Here is a 15000-nt window from a genome sequence, read left to right on the forward strand (position 1 = left end):
CTTCTGGCAAGGAACCGAAGTGCCAGAGGAAGGTCCTGACGCTCCAGGAGAAGGTTAAAGTGCTCTATATATGCTTCGGGAAGGAAAAAGGTTTGCCGCGGTTGGACGAGCACAGCCAAACCGACCAGACAAGTCGATCTCCGGCACCTTGAACCCGATCATTGCCAAGCCGACCAGACCAGACGAATCAATCTCCGGCACCTCAAACCCGATCATTGCCAAGCCGACCAGACCAGACGAGTCGATCTCCGGCACCTCGAACCCAATCATTGCCAAGCCGGCCAGACCAGACGAGTCAATCTCCGGCACCTCAAACCCGATCATTGCCAAACCGACCAGACCAGATGAGTCGATTTTTTTGGGAGGCATCCATTCATCGCGGATTTTCACTTCTCGCGGGGGGGTTTGGAACGTAACCCCCGCAATAAACGGGGGATGACTGTACATATATATATATATATATATATATATATATATATATATATATATATATATATATATATTGTTGCGGCCATGGGTTCCGAGACACCAGCTTGTCACTCAGGGGGATGAATGCTCGGTTGGACTCGGCAGAGTTGAACCTGGGGCCACCGCTCACAATTAACGTTGTGGTACGGTGGCTTGTTTTAGAACCACGAACGCCACCCAATTAACCACGAGTTCCAGTGTCCACCATCTAATTATGTCGTTTAGCTAGAGGTCACGTGGTTATCTGAGCGGGGAGCGTGCCCTCGGCAAAGCACCAATGTTATCTCGATTAGATTTTAATAAGGGCGGCCAAGCGTTTTAACCGCTGGTGCGTGCCGACTATTTATGGTCAAATCTGTGGTAATTACCTCCCAGTCTATCTCGGTTCGAACAATGCTAGACCAATGGAAGGAAAGGACAAACACGGACAGGTTGGAAGTCGACAAATGATTTATTAATAATAAAGTAAATTAATAAAAAGAACATTTTATTTTCTGAGGTAAATAAAGAATAAATTTCAAAGCAAAATCAATCAAAATGCCAGGAAAAAGACAGAGCAGATGCTTATCGGGGTGGGTGGGGGAAGAATTGTCTCGCTCATCAGAATAGTCCTCCGTGAAGTGAAAATGTCCTGAAAATGTGTGCATGCATGTCACGTCCGTCGCCAGCAGCCAGCCTTGTCATGTACCCTCTTGCGAACAGCCTTGAATGCCAGTTTACGTTTGGGAGGGCACCGAGATCGTGTCACAAGTTTTGACCCTGGTGCTGCGACACGGGCAGTTCCTCACACTTCATGAAACTGGTGACGTCCAGTGACCCACACGGTGCATCGGTGACTGACCCGTGCCTCACACGTTGGTGACCGATCCGTTCCTCACACGTCGGCGCTGCTCACACCGACACGCGCACCACACGCTTGCTTTCTTCTCCTCTTTTGCGCGCTTACACCCGCTTCTTGCTCGCTTCTCTTCTTCCTCCCTGGCTTTCTTCTCTCTGCATTCTCTTTCTTCTCTCACCCTTTTCCTCTCACTTCTTTCGCCCTTTTCCTCTCACTTCTTTCGCCTTTTACCTCTCACTTCTCTCTCCTCAGAACGAATCTCCAATTCGTTTTATATCCGCGGGCCGTCTCGACGGCGCAGTCCGTCCCAAGCCCATCCCGCCCCACTTGCGCACGGTTAGCATGACGACCCGTGTGCTCTAAAAAAAAGGCGGGCATCGGAGCTTGTGAAAGAATGTTGCTGAGGAAAAATAATGGCGGGCTTCAGAGCTCACGAAAGAACGTTGCTGAGGAAAAATAAGGACGTGCGTCAGAGCTCGTGAAAGAAATGTGTGTAAACGTATGTCAGGTTCCTAGTGTAATTTCGTTGGAATTTTTTGGAGAGTAGCAAACCTATAGATTTTTGAGAAGTTTAAAAAGCTATTTAAATAAAAAAAATGATGTTTCACATTTTTTCAACTTTTGCAAAGGTCGTTTTGGGGTGAAAAATGCTTTTTTTGAATTCCAATTTTAAAAAATCTGAAACAATACAAAATAACCAACTGATGATGGATTACTGTTAAATGTCTAACAATGGATTTTATGAGATAATAAAATGTTGCATTTTGACTGTCAGTTGCCATGGAAACAGCATTTTTGGAGTGGAATTGCCATTTTTTAATATATATTTTAAAATTATATTTTCCATCGGATGGCCTAAATAATTGTTAAATGTAGTGAGCATGACTAACTTACACATAAGTATTATGATTTTCAAGTATTGGAACAGTTTGTTGCCATGGAAACGGCCATCTGTGCAATGAAACATTGGTGTGTCTGTTGTTCAATATCAGAAGGTTTCGGCACCTTCAGTAGTAAAACGTTTGATTTTAAGTTTTTGTAGTTTGATGTATTGTAAGTGTGATCTTGTAGGGAACATAGGTGACACCACGTCGTGACGCCATGCCATCGCCTCAGGTTACGGTTGCTGGGCGTGGAATGACGTCGTGATGTGGCACGCGTCCAAGCACGTGCAGCACTATGACGTCATTTTCAGTTTGCTTCGTTTATTCTCGATTTATTCATGACAGTTTACTTCGGAGCTTCGTTTCATCATATTCGGTTTTCAACACCTTTCTTCCTTTTTTCGGTAAGTTGTTATAGCCTTTGAGGCGTATGTACCTTTTTGTCATTTTATGTTCTTCTGTATGGGGTAGGATTATGGTTTGAATGGCCACGGGGTTGGAGGTTTTAATTGTGTTTCCTGTTCGGCTAGGAGTTGGAAGTCGGGCAGTAGTCATGTTATAGCCATGTGTTTCTTCTTTTTCTATTATTTCGGGTTGATCTTTAAATATGTCCTTATGTGCTGGTTCGTGCTTTCATTTATCCGGAAAGAAAGTCACCGTTTAAATCACATAAGTTTAGGTCAATAAATTAGTCAAAGAAAATAAGAATGTTGTTTTTCTCATCTGTTTGCTTTTTATGGTGATGAATGTTATTTGTGCCCTTGATATGGCCCTAGACATTGGCACAGCCAGAATTTTATAGGCTGTATCACGTATGATAAATTTGACATTCATGAGCTGACGATATTCTCACCTGATACGGATGTTCTGGTTCTTGCCATAGCAAACTATCATCTCCTGCCAAGACACACATCTATCTCAATGGCATCGAGCATTGTCAAAATCGAGCCAATCTGGAAGGCCCAAGGTGAGGAGAGAGCCCAGGCATTGCCAGCCTTCCACGCATTCACAGGTGCCGATAATACTGGGCCGTTCGCTCGACATGGGAAGGCAAAGTGGTTCCAGTGCGACTTGAAGGCCAATGACGACATGGTAGATGCCTTTGCTATGCTCTGTAAGGATGCTGAACTGTCAGCGGACCTATACACAACTTTAGCAAGATTTGTCTGTTCAGGTTATTGTCCAAGTGGTGTCAATATTTCCAGCATCCCTGAACTTCAGTGGCATCTCTTCTGTAAGAACATGGCTGAGAATGACAAGTTACCACCAACTGTCGGTGCTCTGAGGCAGCATATCATGCGGGTACATATCCAGGCATACGTTTGGGGTCAAGCAGCAATTTCTCAGCAAACATTTCTTGATTCATTAAAGAATGGCTTCCACAAGGACACGAGTGGTCAACTCAAACCGACAACAACAGATATTCTCCCTGCACCAAAGGCAATTATCGAGATGATAAGGTGCCAGTGCAAAACAGAATGTTCATCACAGAGATGTTCCTGCAGGCCAAGAACTTAACATGCACTGATCTTTGTATGTGCAGCACTCGTGTGAGAATGACGAGGACTCAAACATTGAACGGCATGACCACGATAGTGATGACGACGATGGCAATGATGAGTGACATTAGAGACAGTGATGCCAATTGGCTACAAACTCATATTTGACATTAAGTACATTTCACTGATCAACATATTCATGCATTACTTGTTTCAAGATTTGAAAGCAATACATTAAATAAGGCCCAAGTCACATTTGCTACGGCGGCCATGGGGTCTCCAAAATCTACGGCCACGAGCAATTATATGGCGGCCGCAGTATTTCCACGGTCACACAATGTAGCAGTCACATATGTTTTTATTTTTCGGGGAGCCGCACGGCGTATTTATAAATTGTGGAGACCGAAAACGTGGGGTTGCCGTACGGTCTTTGATTTGATGTCGCACGGTCTTTGATTTGATGTCGCACGGTGACCTTAGGGCGTTCCTGTGGCGGCCATATAATTTTCAAGGCAGACGCAAGGTGCCCGCAAGGCGACCGCAGGGGGGCCCTAAGGCGAACGTGCGGCCAGACGGACGGTAACGAGTGGGTTTATTTATTATTATCTTGCCAAAACGAAGTTTTTGCAAGATATGTTAGTCGGCTTGTATGTTTTTTTTTTGTTTGTTTGTTTTTTTTTGTTTGTTTGTCTGTAATCACGTATAAAAAAATTCTGCAGAGCACAGTTATCATTGGAAATTTTTGTAACTTCGCATATCAGAGACCTATAGAGGTCCCTTTCAGCGCATACAATTTTGAAGGTCAAGGTCACTGTCGCAAATCAGGGGAGTCGACGAAACCCTTATTTTTTGAGTAATTTTGATCGGATCGTCTTCAAACTTCATGGGAATATAGTTCATGGTCTGGCGCTCAACTGATTCATTTTTGGTGGTGATTGGCCTTGACCTTCATGTTTTTTTTTTTTTTTGTCTAATCACGTATAAATCACTCTGCAGAGCACAGTTATCATTGGAAATTTTTGTAACTTTGCATATCAGAGGCCTATGGAGGTCCCTTTCAACGCATAAAATTTTGAAAGTCAAGGTCAAAGGTCAAGGTCACTTTGTCGCAAATCAGGGGAGTCGACGAAACCCTTATTTTTTGAGTAATTTTGATCGGATTGTCTTCAAACTTCATGGGAATATAGTTCATGGTCTGGCGCTCAGCTGATTAATTTTTGGTGGTGATTGGCCTTGACCTTCATGGTTAGCGCCTCGGGTCAAACATATTTGACCCCAAGGTCTAATTTTCAAGTTTTAGGAACCATATCGTGTAGTACCTCAAATTGAACACCTCGATGAGTGCTTTCTAGATATGTCAAGCTTGAGACATTATGACGTCATTTGGTGACGTTATGAGGCAAACGCATATTTTCCATGGTTACTCTGTAGAACGATTCTCATCGGAGTCCCTCGTAGACAGATATTCCTGAAGGAGTCCCTCCTGGTGGATAGCAGCTCTGTTCACCTCAGTGTGACCTTAAATAAGTCACACGTGGTCACCTTTTGGCAAGATACGGATCACCCTGTGGGTGACATTGGTTTATTATTATTTTTTTTTTTTTTCGGCTTGTCGAATTGCTACGGCGAACGTAGAAATGAAGAAAGTTATAACTCCGCGCTATAATTCCACGGCGACCCTACGGCCTGTAAAATATAGCCATACGGCGTAGGGCCACCCTGAGACCACCTCAGAAACTCTGCGGCCGCCGCACGTTTGTCAATTCAGAGGGCGTACGGCCGCCGTATCCTCGCCGTAGAGCAAATGTGACTTAGGCCTAAACGGTAATTTGACAAAATGATAACCATTTCCATGGCAACCATTGCTCAAAATAAAGATATACGTATTCTATATTAAGAACTGTCCTCGAATTAACAATTATGCATCATCAGTTGCTTGCTTGCGATTAATTTTGAATTTTCAGAGCTGTAATAAAAAAAAACAGGTTGTTACCCCAAAACAACCTATTCCACATTATATGCATTGAAAAAATGTGAAACATGGATTTTCTGTTTTCGTAATGCTTAAGCTTTCCAAAAATGTTATGTTAGCTACTCTCCAAAAAATTCCAACAAACGTCAAATTATGGACACAAGGAACCTGACTATATCTGTCGTAAAGAAAAAAGCTTCCCATAAGAGAGGGGATCTATTCTTTACCCTTCTCAACGCATCACATTTAAAATCCCATTAGAGATGGGGATGGGTCCAATCTGAACATGCATTTAAGGAAATAACTGTCTGAGGACCTGGATGTGTGGATGCATTCATCAGACGGGACTCCGAGATCCGCAACAATATATATATATATATATATATATATATATATATATATATATATATATATATATATATATATATATATATATATATATATATATTTGTTGCGGAAATGGCCCTTAGTATGTTATTAAATATAGGATTAGCCCAGATTTCCCATTAAATGCATGTTTAGCCAGGTTGTTCGGTAATTGGACGTTACATGTGTGTCGGGAGATGTAGCAGGCTGTTCATTGTTCATGCGGTGGTGGTGTACCGAGAGGTTCTTCTTCCTTCCCCTCTCCGGACGAGGCCCCGCCCAGTCGGTTGAGAGGGTGTGGCCAAGAGAAGCGAGCGCCGGAAAGGCGAAGGTGGGACTGAGCGGTGGTGCGATCGGCAGTAAGAGGAACTGCCTGAGCCACGATACGGGCGATCGGCAGTAAGAGTGACTGCCTGCTTGTCGAGTCTGCCTTCTGCTGGATGAGAGGCTGCTGGAGTCGAGTCTGGAGTCGGCTTGGAGGCGAGCGAGCGCCGGGAAGGCAACAGAGAAACGACGAGTGTGGAGTCGGGTGATCGGCAGTAGGAGAAACTGCATGACGGTTTTTGCGATCAGCTTTTCGTAAAGAGCGAGCCGAAAGAAAGGCAAGGAAGGGACTGAATGAGGTCTGTCTGCCATCGGCTGGGAGAGGATCTGCCTGAGGTCGAGTGTGCGGTCGGCAGTAGGAGTAACTGAACCTGAGGGTCGAGTCTGTCATCTGCCGAGGGAGTAACTGAGCTGGAGTGTCGAGTGAGGATTTCTGCTGTATAGAAACGACAAGTGGGAGGCTGCAATCTACGTCGAGAGGCTGCCTGCACGTCGAGTCGGTGATCGACTCTTGTGAGGAGGTCCTCGACACGTTTGTCGATCCGCCTGCCGGAGCCCAACACCTCGATTTGGCCTTGTCTGGTGAACAGGCCAGGCCTGGACTTGTATACTGGCCTTGTGACAAACCAGCTGAAACCCACCATTGATCTGACGGTCTCATGCCATCGTCATTACGCGGGGTCAGAACGCGCTGAGGCTGCGTGCGCAAGCGGTGCCGGGAGAAGAAAAAGAACGACGCCATTTTGCCACGCGGCGTGTTCGAGCTGGGTGCTCAAATCCGTTAACATCGGCTTGTTACGAGCCGTATTTGTGCCTTTGACATTTTCCTCTCGTCCATGAAGCATCACTAAGTGCTCGGTGTCTTGTCTGCATGCTGTTTAAGGTTAATCTCGTTAGGGTCCCCTTCGAAACCTGTAGCTCCCTAGTTAAGAACGGGTTATAGATTAATTATAACATTGTCGTGAATGCTTTGTTTGTGTTAGGTTCCCCCGATGTGTCCCCAATAAATCTGGCTGATTCGTATGAAGTTGCCGCTTTGAATTAATTCGTGCCGCGCCGTGGAACGATCCGCTCGATTTGAATATAAAACCCAAACGGGCTACGGACTGGGAGACTCCGCTCGGTCTCTGACAAATCCAGTCTGTAGCCGGGGCTATTCCCCCAGCTAGCAAGGCACAGGTGTATTTTGGTATCGTGATCTGAGGCGTGCAACCCGAGAATTGTGCCGAACCAGCCAGCGTTATAACCCTGGAGATGGCGGTGATTGACATCAGTCGTCCGAATCCTTAACACTGGGGTCAACAGTCAGGTGCGAATCCCACCACTGCTGAATCCATAACAATATATATATATATATATATATATATATATATATATATATATATATATATATAGTCGAAAAATACACAGCAAGACCCTGACATTCGTGAGAGAGACATTCCTGGAAAATGTCGCAAATGTCGAATCCGCACATGTCGGGGCATTGTTTCAATGGGAAAAAGGGGAATAGGTGTTTTTAAAAAAAAATATATATATATTTCCACCTCAGGACTTGTCTCATTTTCAGCCTGGGAATTCTTCCAAAGAAACCTGCTCTCTCTTATGCACAGATTAACTCTACCTTGACTTCATTGATCTTGCCCATCCTTTCACTTTTGGTACTCTGAATCCTGTGGTGAAACTGTTGCTTAAAAAACAACTTGCATTCTCCCCCTGGAAGGCGTCTGACTGAAAGCAACCTCAGATCGTTCCACAAAGCCCGCAACAAGTGTGTGTAGACCTACTATACGGAGAGCCAGAAAACAACATCTGTCCTATCTCAAGAATGAGCTTTCAAACTTGTCTCCCTCCTCTAAAACCTGGTGGCACCTTATCAAGACCGTCTTCGGTGTACGTTTCCCTTCCCTCACTTCAAATGGCACCAGATGGAGGATGCCCAGTCAGCATCTGGATTTGGAAGCCAACTTTTAAATGTGGTTTGCCGAATAGTGGGTCAGGAGGATGGATGAAGTGAGGGAGGAGATTGGTATGCAGATGAGCTTGGCGGGGAGGTTGGTGCAATGCCGGTTGAGATGGGTCAGACACTTGGTGCAGAAGGGGGAAGAGAACGGCAAAAAAACGGATAGGTTGAGGGAGCAAGGTAGGAAGAAAAGAGGTAGACCACGGTTGAGATGGGAGTATTGTGAGGAGGGATATCCCTATGGTAGGAGTAGTTGGAGAGTGGAGACAGTTGTTTGAAGACAGAGAGGGGTGGAGGAGTATCGTGATCAAGGCAGGGCAGAAGCGTGGTGTCATCGGACCTCACCCCTTATTAAGGGAAGAGGAGGAGGAGAAGATTACCTCTGACATTTGATGCCAAAATCTAATCGGTTCATCTTTGCATCATAATATATAATACTTATCCCACGTTTGGTCAAAATCCCGTTACTGGTTCACAAGTTAGCTCGACAACAGAATCTTTTACCGAATCGTACCTCTGTCCTTTGACCCCATAATGTAAACGGTTCATCTTTGTATCATTATACATACTTGTACCAAGTTTGACTTCAGCCATTTATCAAGTTATCGCGGTAACAAAAACCTATCACGGATGCATGGACAGACAGCTGGATGGACAACCTGAAAACATGCTGTCTACAGTGACTTCGTCAGCAGAAGCATTAAAAAAATATATTAAAAAAAACAAAACGTAGTTTCATGCAGGAAACACCCTTATTCTCACACCGTCATCCCTCCGTAAAGGCCCTGTCACACCTTGACATTTTAGCCAGCGTATGCCGACGTACGAAAAATTTGGCGAATATGCTGGCACACGTCGAATACGTTATGGGTAAATTTTATAGACGTTAAGAGCACGCTGAAGCACGCTGACATACGTCGTAGTACGCCGAGCTCATCGACAAATTTTAAGCCTGCTCAAAATTTTCCGACGCGCTCGGCATATGACTCACACGTTCCGCATACGCTGGCCACAAGTTGTAGGCACGTTATGCGATCGTTGACACACGTTACTTGTAAGTTACTCATAAGTCGAAACACGTCGAGGTAATGTTTAGCGTACCCAAAACTTATTTCTAACCTATGAGTAACGTGCTTTGAACCTATGTGAAACATATCTCAAACGCATATTGACGTATTTGACGTCTTCCGGACGACCACAGAACTTACTGAACGTGTTTCTAACTTACAACTACCGTATAATGGCGTATTGTCAGCGTTTAGGGGAATTGGTATATAAAAATGGGGTTCACAGGAGGAACCCGTCAGTGTTCCAGACTCCATGGTGAGTAGATGTCCATGTCAGTAGTATCAGTAGTAGTAGTAGGTAGTAGTAGGTCCATGTCAGTAGTAGTAGGTGAGCGTGATGGAGAGGGTGTGGGTGATGATGGATCCTCCTTGCGTCCGCGTCCACGGCCACGGCCACGGCCAGGAGACTTCTTTGCAGCATTCTTCGAAGTTTCCTTCGGCATGACGGTGATGTTGACACTTCGATGTCTAGTGCGGTTATGATTTGAATCGTCGAGCGGCAGCCTTTTAATAGGCTACGCCACATGATCGTCGGCGATACGCTGCCGTGCTATGCATAAGTTAGACTATCGTTGGGCATAAGTTGTGAACGCCGACAACACGCTAAGCATTCGTTGGTATAAGTTATCAATAAGTTATCGAAACGTTCTGCGTACGTTAAGAATACGTTATGCATACGTCCAACTCGTTATGAATACACCCAAAACTGAAAAAAACATCAATAGTTCAGCATACGCCAGCGTTTTACATACATTTTGATACGTTGCCATACGCTGGCTAAAACGTCAAGGTGTGACTGGGCCCTAAGGACCGGCTAGCAAATGCCTCCATTTCTTTTCTGTGGTCAATGCCTGTGAGAAGTTCAGTCTCTGGAGCTTCTTGGGCTCACTCAAGCTTTGACCTGTTCTGGGCAGTTCACGCATCACCAAGTGGGCGCCTAAAACCTGGCCGCTTCCAAGGCTGTCATTCTTTTACCATTCTTTGTTTTGAATGGAGTACAAAGCCTTCATCTGAAATGTGATAGAACATGGCTCCCCCTGTGGACTGTCGCTGTTGCTTCTTATCTTGCTCCTTTTGCGGCCTGAAATCTAAGGGTGCCCCAGGTCAATGGCATCTATTGACAGGAGGCTGCATTTCAGTATGCTTCTTGCATTGTGCAGGCAAGTTTGTCGCCTTGCAGTTTTCTATTATACATTTTTGCTGGCTCTGCTCTGGATTAGTTTGGCAGCAAGGCAGGTAGCACACTTGCCTCTGAGCCATTTAGTCGGGGTTGATTTTTGACTCCTGTAATAAACTGTTGGACTGGTGTTTCGCAGGCAGGGTGTTGCATCAATGAGCACTGTCGCTCAGACAGGCAATGAAGCTGGGAACCCATCTGCGACCAATAATTGCTGGCGAATGTTGTAGACCTCTTCTTGTCTTTCAACAAAGAGAAGGTTACGTATCGCTGACACCATGAATAAATTAGAAATTTCTGCCCCAACTTTTTGCGGTGGTTGTAGAGACTCCACACAATTATATAACTGTAAAATATCCATGATGTCTTATCCTTTCTCCAAAATGGACAGTATTACAAGTCAATTGATAATAGTCAATGGGATCTATCATCACCTTATTGGAGAGAAATGATGATGAATATTGACATCATATATGTCATTATCAAAAGCAATAAAAGCATAGTTATGTCATACCATGTATTATATAACTCTGCTTTCATTGCTTTGGATAATTCTTCATGCTTTGTATTTGTCCAGTAGAACTTACCATCTTCGGTCGCAATTCTCCATTTACCAACTCTCCAACAAATGTCAGCTGGTTGGGTTGAGACTTGCCTAAAAGGTGCTTCTGAACTCCACCGATTGCCTCAATGTAACTATCAAGCAACCTGTAGGAGAGATGGGGTTGGAGGAGGGTGGGGTTAAGAAAATGTGAATTAAAAGACGCGAGAGGATACAGAATGTGGAGATTCAAAATTTAATTCACTTTTTAAAAGAAAGCTTTCTTCCATTTTTTTTGTCAATCAAAAGTATCCTTTATAATCAGATGACAGTATTTGGGGAAAATATCGCAATATTAACTCAAAGAAACAGTGAGACCCATAATTCATGAAACAAAACGAGTCATAATATGCCCTTGGGAATGTTAGGTATAATGGTAACTATAAGCGAAAAACCCAACATGCACTTGGTTTTACCAATACACGCGCTCCCTACGGAAGCAGCAAGAAGGGACATGTTATTATTCTCTCTGGGGTATATAGATTACAGTAGATCTAGGTTTGGGTCCATTGGTCTGTGGTGGATGTGATAAGTATATAATTCCTCAAGAACGTCGGGTTTTCTCCCTTTGTTTCGTGTTAAACAGCAGTAGTGACTGTTTAAAAATGTCATCATAAGTGTTTGTGATTCATAATATTTTTATTTCCGGTAAGGGTGCCCCATGAAATGCCACAATAAGCTATTTATACATGTTAATACGACATTGGAGAGGGGGCAAAGGAAATCACACCCTCCATCATGTGACCCTTAGTCCTCCTGTCAAGTTTGGTTGAGATTGGATAAGTGACAACCGAATGTATCATGGTCAGACAGACAGATACCAAATTGCGTATTTTAGTATTTTTTTTTCGTAAGCAGCCTATGGCTGCATCATTTTCTGGGAGCATGGCTGTTCTGCTGATGCAATGCCCATACTACCAGCACACTGGTACTAATTTTTCTGACCTCGGAAGGATAACAGGTTGAGTCAACCCTACCTGGTGCTAATTAAATGGCTTGACAGGGGCTTGAACTCAAGACCCTAGGATCTTAAGCCAAGCACCATAACTGTTAAGCCAACACCAGTCCTGTATTTTAGTATGATAAAACAGGAGGCACAGCTGCTGAGTCTAATTAAATTTATTGCAAGAGTTATTCCATCCACAAGTCTGAACAAATAGATTGGTGGAAAGGATGGAAGTGTGGTATATACATTTTTTGATAATCTCAGATATTTTTTCACAGAAAATGTTGATAAAAGGTGAGCCCACCACACTCACAGTTGTTCACGTTTGCCACCCTGGAGCCACTGCTTGAGTAGGTACTCGTAGTAACTGTCAGCACGAGCCCCAAGTGTAAGTGTGCTGCTACGCGTGAAGCGTCCAGTTTGTGTGTTGATAAACATGGGTACCAGGCCATCCGTTTTACCAGCTAGATCACGCACATGTCGTGTTACTGCCTCTGCTGCTTCCTGCATATGCACATAAGTAAAAGAAAAGAAGCCATTGTAATGAAAAACTCTTTCCAATAACCACTTCAGTCTATGTAACAAGAAATTCAAGAGGTGGTGAAAGCGTGAAAAGCTGTGAAAGCGTGAAAAGCTGTGAAAGCCGCAAAAGAGGACCGTGCTTTCAACTTATGACAGCCAGATGACACAGTGTGCAAAACAAAGAAACAAGTAACTGCTGTGTCCTGCTGAAGCCCAAGGACTAACAATGATATTGAGACAGCAGACAGCAGGGCTTTTACATTGCATCCAGTAAGCATTACAAAAAATGCACGGCAATATCAGGAAGAAGTTATAAGAGAAGAAGGTAACATGATAAAAATAAAAATGGCACTCGGGAGAGTGCATACCTCTGCCAGGCTGAACAGTTTACGTTTTGTCTCCCACTGAAAGGCTGGATCTGAATCTGGACCTCCAAAATCTAATCAGCTTGTTCTTGTCACCGACCCAACTCATCCACCAAATTTCGTCCAAATCTGTCAACAACTTTTTGAGATATCATGCGATATATATTGTTGTGGATTTCAGAATTGGATCCGAGTAATGCAGCCAACATCCAGGTCCTCAGACAGTTATTTCCATAAAGAATGTTCAGAACAGATCCATCCCCTTATCTGGTGGGATTCTAACTCTGATGCTTTGGAGAAGGGTGGAGAACAGGTTCCCTCTCTTTCTTATGGGATAACCTTTTCCTCTTTATGACACGTTCATGACGTATGATTTTTTGTCACTTTTCATTTCTGCAATAGCGATATTAATCTTTCGTGCACAAGATAGCCATAAGCCCAACGGAGACTCATTCTATTCTCTTTCCATCAAGACACATTGGCTTGGAAATACACGATTTATTTACACATTTTATTTTGGTTATCATTTTCATTTTGGACTTTCAGGACATTTGAGTCATTAACACACCACAAGCTTTTCCTGGACAGTTCATTCTGACAGTCAAACATGGCTATGGTCTCGGATCATTTACCTCAGGAATCCACTTTTTTTCCCAAATTGACGTTCGACACCCACCTTTTATTTTTTCATCGACATTTGACACCCACCTTCTTCCATCGGGATCGACACCCGGTTCAGCAGCTTTATGGATGCTAACTGGCTCTTCTTTGTATCGGACTCAACAAAGAGGTGATAATTGCCCGTTGACGTTTTGTGAGCACTTCATGTTTTTGCTCGGTTGTTCTGACAAATGGCTGCTTTCTGGCATTCGTCCAGTGCCCCGAACATGGCATTGTAAGCCAGGCCTGTGTTAATTGGGAGTTGCATCTCGTTTGATGGACAGGAGAGAATGATCGCGAGAATTGACGGTTGGAGGTCACGTGCAGCGATGCACCAATAATCAAGCTGGATTTGGCTGAAGCCATGCTTGAGGCTCCGCCCACACTGGTCGCCTATAAAAGGACAGCAGGACTGCCTTGTGGACGGTTGGTGACAGCTCCGGATGGTTGGGGACAGCCGCAACGGCAGTTGGTGACAGTTGGAGCGTTCCTGCTGGTTCTGATCGGTACCCAGCTCTTGGCGTCCCTGGCTCCTAGGGGTGACGACGTGACGTCGATTGGTGTTCGAGCCTGTTTGCAGGTGGGTGCACGGCGAGGCAGGGCGACGGCAGCAGAAATAAGCCAAGCTGTGGAGAGCTCACTTGGAGAGGTAGACCAAGGGACGCTCACACATTTTGGTTTATTTTAGTAGAGATATGACAACTTCTGCCTTGGTAAGCTGAGACCGGAATTATTTTCCCCCTGAATGATCTGCAGGGTAGCCATGTCTCGTGTTTAATTGTGAAGTAAGGCATAATAAGCATCTGCGCTTTGTTCATTTTTCTATAAATGTTTGTTCAATTTTTTTCCTTTTTTTGCGATTATTTTGTTGATTGAACGTTTGATTGATTTGAAGTCATCCATTTCAATTGCCAAGGAAGTAAAAAGTTCTTCAGTTTATTTCTTTTTCTTAATAATAAATTCCTTGTTGACATTTCAACCTGTCCGTGATTGTTATTTCCTTACATTGATCCAACATTGTCCGAACCAAGATAGACTGGGAGATTATAATTTCCAAACTAATTAACCTGTCAGAGTCAGTGTGCACCAGCGGTAAATGCTCAGCCGCATTACTTAAGATCTAATCAAGATAAGATTGGTGCATTGCCGAGAGCATGTTCCCTGGTCAGGAGGCCACGTGACCACGAGTCAAACGGCAAATGAGACAGTGGACACGAGAACTCGTGGTTAACCGATTGGCGTTCGTGGTCGTAAAGCAACCCACCGTACCACAAAGTTAATTGTGAGCGGTGGCCCCAGGTCCGGCTCTTCCAAGGAGAAACGGGGATTAACCCTCTCACATATATATATA

The 15000-nt window shown here is 44.2% G+C and overlaps 1 protein-coding gene across 2 annotated transcripts in view; it reads right to left on the minus strand.

Annotated features, from left to right (window-relative positions):
* The window catches only part of MAN1B1 (mannosidase alpha class 1B member 1), a 119665-nt gene that overhangs the window by 14495 nt on the left and 90170 nt on the right, over positions 1-15000 (minus strand). For both annotated transcript variants that reach the window (XM_085881560.1, XM_085881561.1), the window contains exons 10-11: positions 12416-12606; positions 11143-11263 (exon numbers count right to left, since the gene is read on the minus strand). In XM_085881560.1, the coding sequence (XP_085737686.1) occupies positions 11143-11263; positions 12416-12606 (312 nt within the window). The remainder of the gene's footprint in view (positions 1-11142; positions 11264-12415; positions 12607-15000) is intronic.

The sequence above is a fragment of the Eptatretus burgeri genome, chromosome 5, assembly GCF_056783735.1.
Source record: "Eptatretus burgeri isolate ZD-2024b chromosome 5, Ebu_testis_v1, whole genome shotgun sequence".
Classification (NCBI taxonomy): domain Eukaryota; kingdom Metazoa; phylum Chordata; class Myxini; order Myxiniformes; family Myxinidae; genus Eptatretus; species Eptatretus burgeri.